At 36.1% G+C, this 16599-nt stretch overlaps 1 protein-coding gene across 1 annotated transcript in view; it reads left to right on the top strand.

Annotated features, from left to right (window-relative positions):
* LOC109540405 (enhancer of mRNA-decapping protein 4) overlaps positions 1 to 16599 on the top strand; it is a 32404-nt gene that overhangs the window by 1477 nt on the left and 14328 nt on the right. Inside the window, exons 3-13 of the mRNA XM_019908767.2 lie at positions 4775 to 4980; positions 5037 to 5226; positions 5285 to 5436; positions 5487 to 5671; positions 5740 to 5852; positions 5906 to 6121; positions 6178 to 6358; positions 9802 to 9954; positions 10027 to 10175; positions 14796 to 15015; positions 15065 to 15475. Of these exons, the coding sequence (XP_019764326.2) occupies positions 4775 to 4980; positions 5037 to 5226; positions 5285 to 5436; positions 5487 to 5671; positions 5740 to 5852; positions 5906 to 6121; positions 6178 to 6358; positions 9802 to 9954; positions 10027 to 10175; positions 14796 to 15015; positions 15065 to 15475 (2176 nt within the window). The remainder of the gene's footprint in view (positions 1 to 4774; positions 4981 to 5036; positions 5227 to 5284; positions 5437 to 5486; positions 5672 to 5739; positions 5853 to 5905; positions 6122 to 6177; positions 6359 to 9801; positions 9955 to 10026; positions 10176 to 14795; positions 15016 to 15064; positions 15476 to 16599) is intronic.

The following is a 16599-nucleotide window of genomic DNA, read 5'->3' as shown; positions in this document are numbered from 1 at the left end:
TTTGACCTATGTATGTGTTATCACAATTCAAACAGTCTATTTTGTAAATTACATTAGGCGTATCTAACTTGTCAATCCTAGGTTTAAATTTTGTGAAACATTCATTTTCTGAGGTGTTTTTAGGTTTTTCTGCTATGTTGATATTATGTGGTTTGAATATATTTTTTATTTTTGTGTTTGTGAACCCGTTTCGTCCTAAAACTAACTCACCCACAGCCAATGAAAAAATGCACCCCCAGGTCATGAGATCCTCAGCCGTGTTTTGCTGTTGCCAAATACAGGGTCGTTTTTTAGTGCGATAGAGTCCATTGTTTCCGATGGTGTTGAACTATCGAAAAATAGTTTCATACGAAAGTTGTTAACGCACAAAGTGCGCACACTTAAAAAATATCTTATATGATACAGAGTGTCTCAGAAAAGCGAGGCAAGATCAAAGCGTATTTTTTTAAATAGAACTACCCATTTTTCATTAGCTCGTGGAATGCAGCTTCAAACGCTGCATATGCACCGTAAATTGTTTTWTTTTTCTTACTTGCGACGTTGGTAGATTATTACCATTTTAGTAAAATTTTGYTAAAAAACATGGCATCTAAAAATTCATTGTCTATCTAATGACGTATTAATATACAGGTATTYCCATTTGAAAARCAAAAGTTATATTGCRTTAAAAAGTTTCACATTGTTAACACCCTGTACAATGTATTGATATTTTGGTTCAATAGGATCTTTAACGGATTAGTTGATTGGAAAGACGTATTTTTTTGTATCTCTAACTGCTTTCTTTTGCTTCTACAATTAATTTTTAGATACCATGTTTTTAAACAAAATCTTACTAAAATGGCGATAATCTACCAACGTCGCAAGTAAGAAAAAAACAATTTACGGTGCATATGCAGCGTTTCAAGCTGCATTTCATTATAACATAAATATAACATTGCATAGGGTGTTAACAATGTGGACTTCAATGTAAAACTTTTTATGGCAATATAACTTTTGTTTTTCAAATGGAAGTACCTGTATATTAATACGTCATTTGATAGACAATTTACAAAGTTACAAATTTGCATTTACACTTTAAGCTGTGAAATCAACCGTTTGCAAATTGTAATTTATTTTATTGAAAAATTTCAAAAAGTTGATACATTTTGTAAGGTGGCTATGGAATTCATTAAATAAGTGTAAATGCAAATTTGTAACTTTGTAAATTGTCTATCAAATGACGTATTTATATACTGGTACTTCCATTTGAAAAGCAAAAGTCATATTGCGATAAAAAGTTTTACATTGAAGTCCACATTGTTAACACCCTGTGCAATATTATAATATTTTGGTTATTAGAATTCTTAACGGATCTGTGGGGATTGGAAAACGTATTTTTTTGCATCTTGAACTGCTTTTTTTGCTTCTACAATTAATTTTTAGATAACCATGTCTTTAAGCAGAATTTTACTAAAATGGCGATAATCTACCAACGTAGCAAGTAAGAAAAAAATAATTTACGGTGCATATGCAGCGTTTAAAGCTGAATTCCATGAGCTAATGAAAAATGGGTAGTTCTATTTAAAAAAACACTTTAAAGCCTCGCTTTTCTGAGATACTCTGTATCATATAAGATATTTTTAAAATGTGCGCACTTTGTGCATCAACAACTTTTATATGAAACTATTTTTTGAAAGATCAACACCAACAGAAATAATGGACTATCTCACACTAAAAAACGATCCTGTATATTCAAATTGGTCGCATCTGAAAATATTGCATGTTTCCAATATTATTCCGCTTTATAAAATATAAAAAAATACAATTTTTTTACTGAGCTAAGGCTTTTTCGTTGCAACTCGCCCAATATATTCATTAGCGTCCATAGTATGTGCAACATTCTATTTTACGTGACTTATGATCCCAGAAGCCCCTCGTCTTTTGCAGTTAACACCATTGATCGGCTTGGTTGTTTTAAGGAAACAATACGATCTTCATTTTTATAACTCGAAATGATGTGATCTACAGTTAAAAGGGCGATTAGGTTCGACTAGTACAGATTAATTTTTTTCGCGGTTTTCCGGTGTGACAGTATATTTTTGTAATTAAATATTATTAACAATGTCTTAAGTAGAAAGTTCAAATTGCTCTGTTTCTTATGGGCCGCATAATTTTTATGGCACCGAATGTCCAACTATTTTTGCAGTGTAATGAAAATKCAATTATTTCTTTCCGATTTAGGTTTTTTGCTAATAGCAGATATTTTAAAATAGTGTATTCTTGCATTAAAAATAGAAGTTTAACTTTTTGCACTGAAGCTGTGGTTCGAGAGGCTAACACAGCTATGCTTGCAGAACCAGCCGAAGCACAAAGAGTAGCTTCTACTCCAAATACAATACAAAAAAGTCGCTGCCAAATATTCTTTTATAATAAAAAATCGAACGAATCCAGAAGTGTTGTTACACGAACTACCAGCAATCACCGCGTCTCACAAAAATAATCTAAATAGTAAATCGAGTGGCAGCAAAAGCAAAAAATTGTCTGGCATCCATCGTTCTAAAAATTCGGCTTTCAGTGTTTCCACTAACGTAGGTATGCAAGGTGCTCCACCGGGAACCGCCGCGACCGATATCTGGCAAACTACTAATAAACTACTATAAATAGTAAAATAAATGATTGTAATTTATTGCAATGCATTGCATCAAAAACTGGGAAATTTGAAAAAAAACTATATCAGAAATACGGCAGCAATGTTTTCAAGGTAATCTGCCTAATTAACATTGCGCAAATACCTGTTGCTTCGTAATTCTTTAAAACTCCGGTAACCATGGAATTATACAGAGTGACAATAAGATAGACAAGGATAAACGGTAAATTCAATAAGATTCGTTGACTGCGGAACGTACTTTCGAAACGTCAACCTGTTCTCATAACCTCGAATTGGTGTTTACAAATAAACCATACAACACCAAACATTTGAATGGATAACTGCAAACAAGCTTGTGCCTGTGTAATCTCCTTATTATCCACTCTTATTAAGCAGCTTCTCGTATTCGGTTAACTAACTCCTTCTCAATTTATACCGGGGTTCAGTCATTTAATGTGTATCTTACATACGTGTTAGGAATGTAGCCGGTATTTATTTGGTGCCTGGGAAAGTGTCAGTTGTTGTGCAGTGTTCTGAGTGTCCCTGAAAGGCTCTTCTGCAATTATGTCCAATACTTGTTCTTCTGTGTCTGGAACCCGAACATCTATTGTCGTCCATTATCTTCCTCGCCCTTTGTTGGGGTGAGTTCTTTCAGCTTCTGCTATGTTACTGTAGCATTTCCCCTGAACTAATCGCATATCCGCAAATTCGTGAAAGGAAATTCAATGTAAGTCACAGTTTGAGAAATTATTGTTATTATTGACAATGGCTATCCACCTGTAACTATCTCTTGAAGACAAAAAACCATCATTGCCGCTTTGACTTTTCATCAAAAAATTGTAGAAGAGAACTTTTTTGATATAAAAATTTTTCGTAATTTGAAGCAAAGATCGAATTTTTTCTTGTAATGTAATCATATTGTATCTGTATTAATACACAAAATTGAACCCAATTTCACTCCACCTCATAATTTCTCGCATTTCGTTTCACAATAACATTAAAAAGTCCACAATAGCCACAAACAGAAATGCGTGTTTGGCAAACCTGGACGAAGTATTACTGGACTTAATTTTGGTATCCAAAAAAATAATAAAAAAAGATGCCGTCTTTACAACGTTCATTACTATTCAAATAACTTTCATTTCATCTCTGACTGAATTTATATTTAAAAATGGCCAGCTTGCTTAAATGCAGGTGCACATTCTGCTTAAAACGTTTGTTATTTTACATTTCAACTGTCATGGAATTTATGTCTTAGACTCTTAGTTTGCTCATAACTCATAAGCAAGTGCACATTCTGCTTAGTTTGCTGGTAATGGACATATAACTCCCGAGCTAAGTTTCTTGACAGAAATCCCTTTTTTTTAAGATTTATTAGAGAATGTCAGAAAACTAAACACTTATAGACTAAAAATGATTAATTATATCATCGCAGCAACTAAACACATTTTCGCTGGTTCCTGGAGAACTGAACAGTAATTCTTATAAACGAAAAGTGATACACAATCATCAAGGCAACGCGCAACTACATACAACATATTTTCGGTTGACAAATGGTTACTGAAACTGCTGCAACTGGATAGAGCGAGAGCGCTCGACGATGCCGCATCGGTTCTGTGCTGACGCGAACCACTTTGCCAACCTCTAAGTCGGCAAACGGCTGCAGCTGGTGCGAAGTGCTCACAACTGTTTCTGTCTTATGAGACGGTTCCAAAAAGAACGGTTTAAGTCGGCAAACGGCTGCAGCTGGATAGATCGCTCGGCGGCGTGGCAACGGTTTTGTACTGGTGCTGTTACGGTTTTATAAGACGGTTCGAAAAACAACCTTTTAATCGGCAAACGGCTGCAGCTGGTGCGAAGTGCGCACAACTGTTTCGGTTTTATGAGACTTCAAAGAGGTTTCAAACACAACGGTTTAAATTGGCAACGGCTGTAGCTGGATAGATCGCTCGACGGTGTCCGAAGTGCGCACCGCTATTTCGGGTTTATGAAACGGTTCCAAAAAAAACCGGTTAAATCGGCTAGCTGTAACTACGGTTTCAGGTTACACGTTTGGAACACTGTTATTTTAGCGGTTACGTTAAATACTATAACAGACTCAATTTAGAAAAATAATGCTAATTTTTAACGAGATCGATATTTTTCCAGAAAATATACAGGCCCGGAGAGTGAATATGCGACGGAACTACATGGCCAAGTAGTGAATATCCAATGCAGTGAGGGATCCCACAACCATGGAAGTTCCAAAGTGAAACTTACAGATCGAATCGACTATAATTGGGAATTCAAGTACTACCATGGTCACTTAGTTGCCGCCCATATTAAAGGAAAGATTGCGGCCTATGCAATGAAGGGTAAGATATAATAACTTCCGTTTCCTACTTAGGTTCCTTGTTGACTGGTTTTGCAGGCAAAGAAGGCGGAATGGTAAGGGTAGTTCACCAGGAGAACCACGCAAAAAGGGCTTTAATAAGGAACCTGAAGGACGATATTAAGGAACTTGCATTTGCCTATTCCAGTGTTGAGGTCATTCTCGGCTGCGTAGATTGCGAGGGAAATATTTTAATTTATAACATCGAGGATTCAGAAGATTCGTTAAGGTGTTGTGTTGATTCAATGGGGAAAACATCAAATTTCTATTTGTTTCATGTTTCTTAGTTACACACTACTCCTGCATGTGTTCCACAAAGAGTTGCCTAGACCGAAAACCAATTTCAGGCTAGCGTGGTGCCCTTACGTTCCCAGCATGGAAGAACTTGATTTTCCGGAAGAGTCCGAGAAAATGTTCGTCATTTTGAACGGTTCTAAAGGTAAAAATCCGTGCGTGAAATTGCCGGGACACAAACGTAATTTTCTACAGCTGAGATCTACAATGTCGCCACTTTGAACCTTAAATATGGAAGTGATGGACCTATTGATCCTGATAATTCTTATGAAGGTTACACGGAAATTAACCATACCTCGGATCTGGTCGATGCCTCATTTTCGTCGGATGGTTGTGCCATTGCGCTTGCCTGCAAAGACGGATTCGTGAAATTTTTTCAGGTTGAACTTTAAAATTGAAAAATAAGTTTTCGATGAGTCAAGGTCTTATTCATTTCTCCTTGTTACAGTTGTTTATGTGTGATCCGGAGATGCAAAAATGTTTACACGAATGGGTTCCCCATGAAGGTAAAGCTTTAACTTCTGTAATTTTCGTGGACAATATTCTGCAATATGCTCCGCAGTAAGTGGGATTTTATTAATCTGTAGCTCTAATTCATAAGATAACTTTTACAGTTGTTGGAAATTCGCCGTCACTGGTGCAATGGAGAACAGCGAACTTAAGTTGTGGTCTTGTGAAACTTGGAGCTGTTTGCAGACCATCAATTTTTTGCCAAACCCAAAGGGAATCATACCAGAATTGTTTTTCAACGTGGCCGTAGATTATTCAGGAAAATATCTAGTGGTTTCCGACATCAATAATCGCGGGGTCTACGTAATTGAACTGCAGAAGTGAGCCTTTGGTTTGTTTTTTGTTTCGTTTTTTTTATTGATGCTCATTATTAAAGGAATGAAGAGGAGCAGCTCGTATGCGCTAAGCAACTAGCCCACTTTTTGATTCCGGCACCTTTTATGAGTTTCCATATTCTGGAAGCTGCCACTAAGAATATTCCTTTTTGTTACAATAACAGTTCGGAGGATCTGTATGATGACAGCGATACAGAGTTTGATGATGAAGCCGAAATTACGGTGAGTAGCCGACAATTACATCGTGCGCCAAACAGGTACCCAATATTTGAATTTGCCGCCATTTGCGCAATAAATTGTTGGCATTCCGGAAAAGGTTGGGGGTTAGAGTTAGTAAAGAAAGAGCTTTACACGATTAGTGGTTGGCGAGTCGGCTCATTTCGAAGATCCGGATCATTAGAACCCATAGTCTCTGGTCAACGGATCAGTACCAGAACCAGCGAACCGGAACAATAGGGTTTCATTGCGAATCGATGGGCAAATCAATGTGAAATGCGTTATTTATTGTAATGACGCCAAACTTTCACAAACATCCAAAATTTCAGGAGTGGAGCTTGGTGTTTTGGAAAAAATTGAATCTCTTCAAATGCCCCAAAACAGTAAATTTGCAAAATTGTTAAGCTCCTTAGGTGGAAACTCGCATGCGAAATTTTTGGTTTTTTGCCCAGAATTTCATGAGTGGAGGGTGATGTTTTCGAAAAAAAATTATGTGTCCATATGCCCCAAAACCGTTCTTCTTCTAGCCATTTTTAGTCCACAATTGGATATAGGCCTCCCTTGGTTCTTTCCATTTTGTTCTATTCTGTGCAATTCTCATCCATGGAATCCTACTACCTTTTTTATGTCGTACCAAAAACCGTAAATTTGCATAATTGGGAAGCTCTAAAATATATCGGTGTTCTCTAGAATATTTGAATTTCTGCGAATTTTTTTCACCGGCGGTTGGCTTTATTTGTGTATTATGAAAACTGTTGAGCAACTGGGACTTCACTTGTATTATCTAACGTTGGCCACATTGTGTGAACAGCAAAACGTTACAAAATTTGTCGGAATACATATATAGTACAGCCATTGAGCCACTTATTTAATTTGTGTATTGAAGAAGCTATATGGCCAGAGGGTCTTAAAAACGCAGATATAATACCTATCCACAAAGCTGGAGTAAAAAATAAGGCATCTAATTACAGACCAATATCACTAATCTCGAACATTGCTAAAATATTGGAGAAAATTGTTCATTATAGAATCTTGGACTTCATAACTGCTAGCAACATAATATCTTAAAGACAGTATCGCTTCATGAAGGGAAAGCCTACCTATAGCTATCTTAGTGATAGGCAGCAAAAAGTCAAGTTGAACGAAAATGAAAGTGAATTTAAAAGGGTAAAAATGGGTGTTTCTCAGGGTCCCATACTGGGTCCTTTGCTATTCATCCTTTACGTAAATGACTTGTTGGATAGTGTAAATGATGAGTCATTAATATCCTTTGCTGATGATACAGCCATCATCTCAACTGAGAATACATGGTCAGAAACACAAAACAAAATGAACAATCGCTTCAAAACTGAATAAACTATCATAAAATATAGATAAGACGGTATATATAACATTCGGAAACTACTGTGACAGTGTGCCAGAGCATATAAAAATAAACAACAGTTAACAAAAAAACTGTAAATAGAGTGAAGTATCACAAATACTTAGGGGTTGTTTTTTATTACAACCTCAAATGGGACACACACATTGAGTATATTTTAGGAAAAACCAAACGTTTCGGTGTTCCGATTTCGAAGACTATCGAAATTCTTGAGGATAGATGTTTTAATGCTCATATAATATCAATATTATCAATAGTATTACAATATGCTACAGGGTGTCCCGTAAGCACATGATCAAAAGGGTACTGCGATATTCTTTGAATCAAAAGAAGACGATCTGACCTAACTTCTATTAATAAAAAATGTCTGGCTCCTCTGCTATTGATTGTTAAAGTTCTTCAAAAAATTTACCGTTTTTTTAAATATCGAGAGAACCGTACGATTTATTTTAGTGAAACTCGCTGTGAATGTGTTCTTATATCATATTTTGATTGAACAATCGAGATCAGCCGTTTTAGACAAGTGGTAAATTCTTGAGTGTCGTGGTACAAAAACTACCAGAACTTTTTAGTTGGTGGATGAAATAAACGCATTTTTTTTCGGTTCATGCACTAATCTCTTCACACTAATTAACTTTGATGCACTAATCAACTTTATTCACAATTTGGGTTCTTAGTAAAATATTGTAGCATTCATAGTTTTTGCGAAAAAGATTATTGTTTTCTAGCCACTTAACAATGCTAGACATTAACTGCAAATATGCGCCGCGTAAATGCGTACGCTTTCACGCAAGTTGTCTTCGCAAAACCCTAATACTTTGACCATGTCGATCACTTCTTCATTAGAAAAGATCATTCAAAACGAATTTGTGAGGTTGATTGGCAATGATCTTATGACTCGTATCACGATATTTGCAGTTAATATCTAACATTCTTAAGTGGCAAGAAAACAGAATATTTTTTTTCTCAAAAACTATGAATGCTGCAAGATTTTACAAAGAGCACAAAATTGTCATCAAATAATTAGTGCATCCAGCAAAAAATGAGTTTGATTTCATCCACCAAATAAAAAGTTCTGGTAGTTTTTGTACCACGACCGTCAAGAATTCTCCACTTGCCCAAAACGGATGAACTCGATTGTTTCATCAAAATATGAGTCTTACATAAGAACAAATCCACAGCGAGTTTCACTAAAATACATCGTACCATTTTTCCGATATTTCGAAAAAGGCATTTTTTTGAACAACTTTGACCATCAGTAGCAGAGGAGCCAGACATTTTTTGTTAATAAAAGTTAGGTCAGATCGTCTTCTTTTGATGGAAAGAGTATCGCAGTATCCTTTTGATCATGTGCTTATGGGAGACCGTGTATAGCTTGGGGTGGTGCAAATAACAATAACCAAAAATTATTACAAGGTCTTCAAAACAAATTATTAAAAATTTTAAACAAGAATAACTTTTTTTACACATAGTAGACCTCTGAATCTCAACCAAATCTTTGCATATGAGGAGTCATTGATGCATCACTACCACCCAAGTCTGAAAGATATTTATCTCAATTCTATAAGTAAAACTAAAAATAAAAATTTAATTTTGCCAAAAATGTACACAAAACTGTAGGATTTAAGAATAGTTATATCATGGCTGTTAAGTTATTTAATAATCTACCAAAAGAGCTAAAGAAGCTCACAGAGAATAGAAATACATTAAAGCGGAAAATGAAAAGCTTTATAATGGAAAGCAAAATTGTGCAATAATAAAAATCATATATTCGTTATGGCTAAAAAACAAAATGTAAATTGATATCAACTAGCAATAATTGTTATTATAGGGTGCTACGTATATTGATAAGTAATTTAATATGAAGAATTGTATTCAAGTGTATTATAGTATAGTATTTTAGTGTTGTAAGATTAGTATTAGTATAAATAAGTTTGATATTTTCTTTATATTTCATAGTATTCCGGTCTGCGAACAAAATTGAGTTCTCCCTGCGGCTTTTGCAAATTTTCAGAAATTTGTATAATGTACACTGGGTTAAATAAATAAATAAACAAGTGTTTTATAGGTGCAAAGCTTGAAAATGTTGGTTATCCAGCCGAAGAAATTCCAGGAGTGCAACGTCACGTTCCAGCCGGACACATTATTGTACAAGGGTGTAATAGTTACTGAAAATGTTATCGACGACTTAGTGGATTTGACTACTGATAAACTTATTGAGGTACGCATTGCTTGATATGAAAATAACTCAGTGTGCAGTAGGGGTGATTGTCAAGTAATTGAGTTTTTCTAGGATGAACCAGTAGTGGAAAAGATGCCAGATCTCGACGATTTGCAAACTTCAGTAACTTTATTGATTCAGCAGCAGAGCAACAATACCAAGTTAACCTTGATGACACCGGATGATTTTACTTCGCCTGGTAAATCCTCGAAATCCAGCAGGTAAGCTGATTTTTAAATTGATTAGTAGATAGATTCAGGGTATTTCAGTTTTGATAATCAGGATTAATTTCATTGATAATCAGGAGAAACCCATATTAAAATATGTTTGGGGGCCAATCTCCGGCTCTTTGAAGGATTATTTGTGGCTCTCGATAAATCTACCCGAGTTTCCTTTTCGTGTTTGTGCTGGTAGGGTTCATTGGAGTAATTGTAAATCGGGGCAAATGGAAAAAAACACATTTCAGTTTAAATTCACCGCAAAATCTGTCCCGTCTGCTAATATTGACGGCTTTATCACCTTTATCACCTTATAAGGCCTCAGCAGTTTCTTCTTAAGCGTCCCTTTTCAATTCCCGCGAATTATTCGCGATGGACACTACATAAGTTTGCAATTGTGGTTCTGCCGCCTAAGTGAAATTACTTTAATTTTTTGTTCTTTTAAAGGTAAGCATTGTTTTCTTGGCTTATGAAATGCTAAAATATATCGCTTTATTTACCTTCACTTGCATAAATATTGATTTATTAATAAGCCGTTTATTCTTTTGTTATTTACAATACCCATACATATACAATACCCATACAATACGTTTACATATACCCCCATAAAAACGGAATATTGTGTAATAATTTCATTGGATGAGCTTGAGACTGCATGTGGGCCGTCAGTAGTTTGGTCTCAAATAAATTTAGAAAAGCGGCGGTAAAGTGGATACAAGTTTCACTTTTAGTAATTAATTGTCAAAATTCAGACCAAAACCTGCAGGAAAATAAAATTTTGAGGAAACATCGAGTGAGGCCTTCTTTATGTTTGCCGAAAAAATCGCGCTTTAGTCGCTAGTTGTTTAGTAGCAATCGTTTTTTTTTTTAGGGCAACAGGAAAAGTTAGCCGCAAAAGCAATTGAATGGCTCAGTCCAAGCCTCTACGGAAATGAAATTTTGCGGAACCATGAATTCAAGTTTGCTCTATTTACTGCGTGAAAAGCGCGCTTCAATTCAAACCGGTTTAATGATGAAAACATTTAAAAATGGGGGGTATATTTAGTCGTCAAAGTCCATGCAAGTCTCCTTTTGGGTAATTTGGATAATTCTTAAAATTCGGGCCAAACTTGCAAGATAATAAAATTGAGTGGACTCATAGATTTAAGGTTCCTCTATTTACGGCTGAAAAAACGATCTCAAATCTCTAGTAGTTTCGCCGCAAACAATTTTTGAAGAATAGCGGGAAAAGTTAGTAGTAAAAGTCGTTGTAGCTCTAAATTTAAAAAATTGTCAATTTTCAGCATGAATATCCAGGAAAACAATTTTTTGTTTTCACGTTCATACAGTGAATTTTTGCTTTGAACGCACGAAAAAAAGCGGCTGTTAATTTGTACTGGCGTGGTCCCAACAATGAAACGGAAAAAACGGCGGAAAAAGTTAGTTGCAAAAGTCGTTGAAAGTTTCGCTTTGAGAAATTGTGTAAATTCGGCGCAAATATAGACGCAAAATAAACTTTTTGCAGAAACATTTGCACATGCAGTGTGCTCTGTTTACTACAAAAAAAAGCGCTGTGCAATCTCTAAAAAATCTGTCGTAACAGTGGTTGTTTCATTTCGGGTAATTCTTCAAATTCCGCCGAAACTTGCAAGAAAATAAAATTTTGAGAGAACATATTTGCAGTTTTCGCTTTTTATTGCCAGATGAATCGCTTCTGAATCTCAGCCGGCTTGGTCGCAAACTGCTTTTAAAAACGACGAAAAAAGTAGCTGCAAGTTTCGCTTTCAGTAATTAATTGGCAAAGTTCAGACCAAGTCCAATTCAAACCCGTTTAATGGTGAAAACAAATTGAAAAATGGCGGGTATGTTTAGTCGCCAAAGTCCATGCAAGTCTCATTTTGGGTAATTCTTAAAATTCGGTGCAAACTTACAAGAAAAAAAATTGAGTGGATTCATATGCCACAAGTTTGTCACGCTACGAACTTGACTTTACCGCTACAGCTTTCCTTTTCCATGGCATGAGTCAAGCTTTCCCTATTTACGACCGAAATAAACGCTCTTCAATCTTCTAGTTTCGTCGCAAACAACTTTTGAGAAACATCGTGAAAAGTTAGTCGCAAAAGACGTTGCAACTCTAAATTCGAGTAATTGTTCATTGTTCAGCATGAATATCCAAGAAAACAATTTTTTGGGCTTTTAATATGTATGTAAAAAAAGGCTTTTAATATGTACTGATGGGAAAAGTCGTTGGAAGTTGTATTTTGCTGCAGCCGTTTGCCGATTAAAAGGTTGTTTTTCGAACCGTCCCATGAACCTGCCTGCAAAAGTGGTTCGCGGCAGCACAGGACCGATGCGGCATCGCCAAGCGCTCTATACAGTTGCAGCAGTTTCAGTAACCATTTGTCAACGGAAAATATGTTGTATGTAGTTGCGCGTTGCCTTGATGATTGTGTATCACTTTTCGTTGATAAGAATTACTGTTCAGTTCTCTAGGAGCCAGCAAAAATTTGTTAGCCGCTGCGATGATATACTTCAGCATTTTTAGTCTATAAGTGTTTAGTTTTCTGACGTTCTGTAATAAATCTTAAAAAAAGGGATTTCTCTAAAGAAACTTAGCTCGGGATTTATATGCCCATTACCAGCAAACTAAGCAGAATTTGTACTTGCATATGAGCTATGAGCAAACCAAGAGTCCAAGACATAAATTCGATTACAGTTGAAAAATAACAAACGTTTTAAGCAGAATGTGCACCTGCATTTAAGCAAGCTGGCCATTTAAAAATATAAATTCAGTCAGAGATAAAATGAAAGTTATTTGAATAGTAATAAACGTTGGAAGGTCGATATATTTTTTCGAGTAAAACTTCGTCCAGGTTTGCCAAACACGCATTTCTGTTTGTTGTTATTATGGATTATTTAATCTTATTCTGGAACGAAATGCGAGAGATTATTTTCTAAAGCGGTTGCTATCATAAACGAGCAAAGAACTGGAATCAGTCAAAAGCGTGTGCAATTCATTTTTAAATAAAAATCAGATTTTTAAACATTTTCGCATATAAACCGTATATGTTATTTAATCACTCTAGTTTATTATCAGTTTTTTTGTTTTTTAAGTAGTTACTTCTGACCCATGTTTTGCTTTTGATTTTAGAATATTTTATTTTAAGTTTACCAATGTTAAGAATTATGTTTTTAATTAAGGAAATCATTATATATTATCACTATTTCTACTATCATCATCATTCTGCATTTTTTTTCTGCGTCATTCTGTAAAAAAACATACGTATACATGCTCCTTTTGAAACCGCATTTTGAAACATATTACCAAGGTAAAACTGGAACGTTGTAACCCGTTACAGAAAAATAACCGTTTATCACACCTCTAGTCGTAACAGTGGTTGTTTCATTTTGGGTAATTCTTCAAATTCCGCTGAAACTTGCAAGAAAATAAAATTTTGAGAGAACATAGTTGCAGTTTTCGCTTTTCATTGCCAGAAGAATCGCTTCTGAATTTCAGCCGGCTTGGCCGGAAACTTCTTGTTAAAAACGACGAAAACAGTAGATGTAAGTTTCACTTTCAGTAATTAATTGGCAAAGTTCAGCCCAAAACCTGCATGAAAATAAAATTTTGAGGAAACATAGATTGAAGCCTTCTTTACGTTTACTGGAAAAATTGCTCTTCAGTCTTTATTTGTTTGGTAGCTAACGTTTGTTTAAGGGTTGCGGAAAAAGTTACCCGCAAAAGTAATTCGTAGTTTTATTATGAGTAATTGTCAAAATTCAGTCCAAACCGCCAGGAAGATCAAATTTTGCGGAAACGTGGAGTCAAGTTTGCTCTATTTACTGCGTAAAAATCGCGCTTTAATCGAAGCCCGTTTAATGGTAAAAAAAGAATTGAAAAATGTCGGTATATTTAGTCGCCAAAGTCCATGCAAATCTCATTTTAGGTAATTCTTAAAATTCGGTCCAAACTTGCAAGACAATAGAATTGACTGGACTCATAGAGTATTCCCGTATTTACGACCGAAAAAAACGCTCTTCAATCTACTAGTTTTGTCGCAAACAACTTTTGAAAAAAAGCGTAAAAATTGTTGCATCTCTAAATTCGAATAATTGTTAATATTCAGCATGAATATCCAGGAAAATAAATGTATTCACGTTCATATAGTGAATTTTTCCTTTGAGCGTATGGAAAAATGGGCTTTTAATCTGTGCTGGTGGGGTCCCAACAATGCTTGAAGGAAATGGCGGGAAGACTTAGTTGCAAAAGTGGTTGGAAGTTTTATTTTGAGAAATTGTGTAAAATTTCTTCAAATTTAGCCGAAGCTTGCAAGAAAATAACATTTTGAGGAAACATTGGTGCAGTTTTCGCTTTTTATTATCAAAAGAATCGCTTTTGAATTTCAGCCGCTTTGGCTGCAAGTTATATAAATACAATTGCTCACTGATAATCATTGTGCGATCTTTTAATCCCAATTTTTCCCCAGTTTTTTTCCAGCTGATTGTAATTTTCATCCTGTTCATGTCGCATGCACTCTGCAATTTTCATGCCTGCAAAACCAAGCACAATCATTTGGTCGTACCAAATAACCTAAAAAGTAAGCTGGTAATATTTTGAAAACCCAACCGTTTTTCGTCTTCTAGCTTGAGAAACTCAATAACGAACGAATCAGTTCCACCAGAAGCAGTCGAAAAAATCATCGACAGCGTCCGCCCAGACTTCCAACGGCCTCAAAAAGAGAATTTTGCGAGCGCTGGGTCGAGTCCGAGTAGAGAAGTCCAAGAAATATTGTCCTTGACCAATGCTTCCGCGGCGTATCCTACCCAGGAGTATTTTAGCAATTTAGCGAGTCTCCAAGGACAGGCAAGCAGGTTTGTTCTATAATATTACGTGACTAAACCTTCGGTTCCAGAACGAAGGGGAGCCTCCGCAAAAAGATTACTCAGCCACCAGTGGCAGCGCTATGTTGTACCAAGATTCGCTAAATTGGCCGAAAATATCTTTGGTAAAAGAATCTAATCCCATCAAACAACTGCAGGACGGCGGCAACCTGAACAAGCAGGAATTAGAGACTGTATATCTGCGGATGAACGGCATGGAAGCTAGCCTCAAGGAACAATCAATTCTGATGGCTCAACTGTTCGAACATATGAAATCTTTGAATCAGTCGGTTGTGAGTAACAGTGCTTCCAGATCGACCCAGAACGAGTTTGCCGATTTCACTAAGGAAATCGAATCTGTGATACTGAAACAGCATCTACAAGTCGCCAAAATGCTCGAGAATGTCATTCACCTGCAACAGGGCAAGCACAGGGAACTGCAGGTAAGTTAAATCAAGACAGATTAAGTAAATGGTAAGCCTGAAGCCAATAAAATTCCGGCCGAATATGAAGAAAATAGTAGTTTCCATGCAGAAGGCGCGGTTTATTCGAGACTAATGATAAAATTGACAGGATTTTAATGGAATTTTTGATAACAGATACCCAGACGGAACAACACAAATAAATGTACAGGGTGTCCCGATAAAGGTAAAGAGCGGCTGTATCTCGACAACGGAAAAGACTAGCGGTTTGGGGAAAATCCTTATTAGTAAAGTTGGCACAAAAAATGGCTGGAAATTGTATTGAAGTCCTGGTTTTCCCTAATTCATCTAAAACTTTTAGTCACTAGATTGATTCCACCGTAACCAAAATGAAATTATCGAGAAGACATTTTTGGGAAGTTTCTCAGGGGCCCCTGATTGTTCTAGTTTACACAGTTTAGGTACAGTATTTACCTTTTAGTCGCTAAAAGTAGTTTCACCGCAGCGATTCTGAAAAAATTATTTTGGTTTTCTTGGGGGGGGGGTTAAAAATTATAAGTGTGGCACTGGTGGGTATTGAAACTGCAACATTTTGTTGTTGTCTCAATAGAGCAAGCGGAAGAGAAGAATGTTGTTTGGTTCCAGAGCAACAATTTGTTAAAAAAATGCCCAAACTTTGCAGGACGGCGTTCCGAAAAATTGTCAGTGCGCCACTGGTTGTGTTAAAACTGCCTTTTGGGTCCTTTTTAGAAGGAAGTTGTCTTTGCAATGGACTTAGCGGAAGGCAAAAATTACGGTTGAATTCCGCGCAGTGATTTTCCAAAAAATGCATGGATTTTCTTCGGAGGTGTTTTCAAAAATTGCCAATGCGCCACTGGTTGGATGTTGAAACTGCTATTTTGACTGATTTTAAATTAAATTTCTCAATGGACCAAGCGGAATATCAACACTCAGTTACGTTCCAGAGATGGGATTAAACCAAAATAACAAACTTTGTTAGGCCGTGTTCTAAACATTTGACAGTGCGTCACTAATTGCGTGTTGAAGCTAGGGAGGGTCGGTATTTAACGTAACCGCTAAAATAACAGTGTTCCACGCGTGTGACCTGAAACCGCAGTTACACTTTGCCAATTTAACCGGTTTCT

Source organism: Dendroctonus ponderosae, unplaced genomic scaffold (genome assembly GCF_020466585.1).
Source record: "Dendroctonus ponderosae isolate FM_Combo_2020 unplaced genomic scaffold, Dpon_F_20191213v2 Dpon_F_20191213_11, whole genome shotgun sequence".
In the NCBI taxonomy this organism is placed as follows: Eukaryota; Metazoa; Arthropoda; class Insecta; order Coleoptera; family Curculionidae; genus Dendroctonus; species Dendroctonus ponderosae.
The sequence above is the reverse complement of the archived record's forward strand: the minus strand, read 5'-3'. Positions and strand labels throughout refer to the sequence as shown.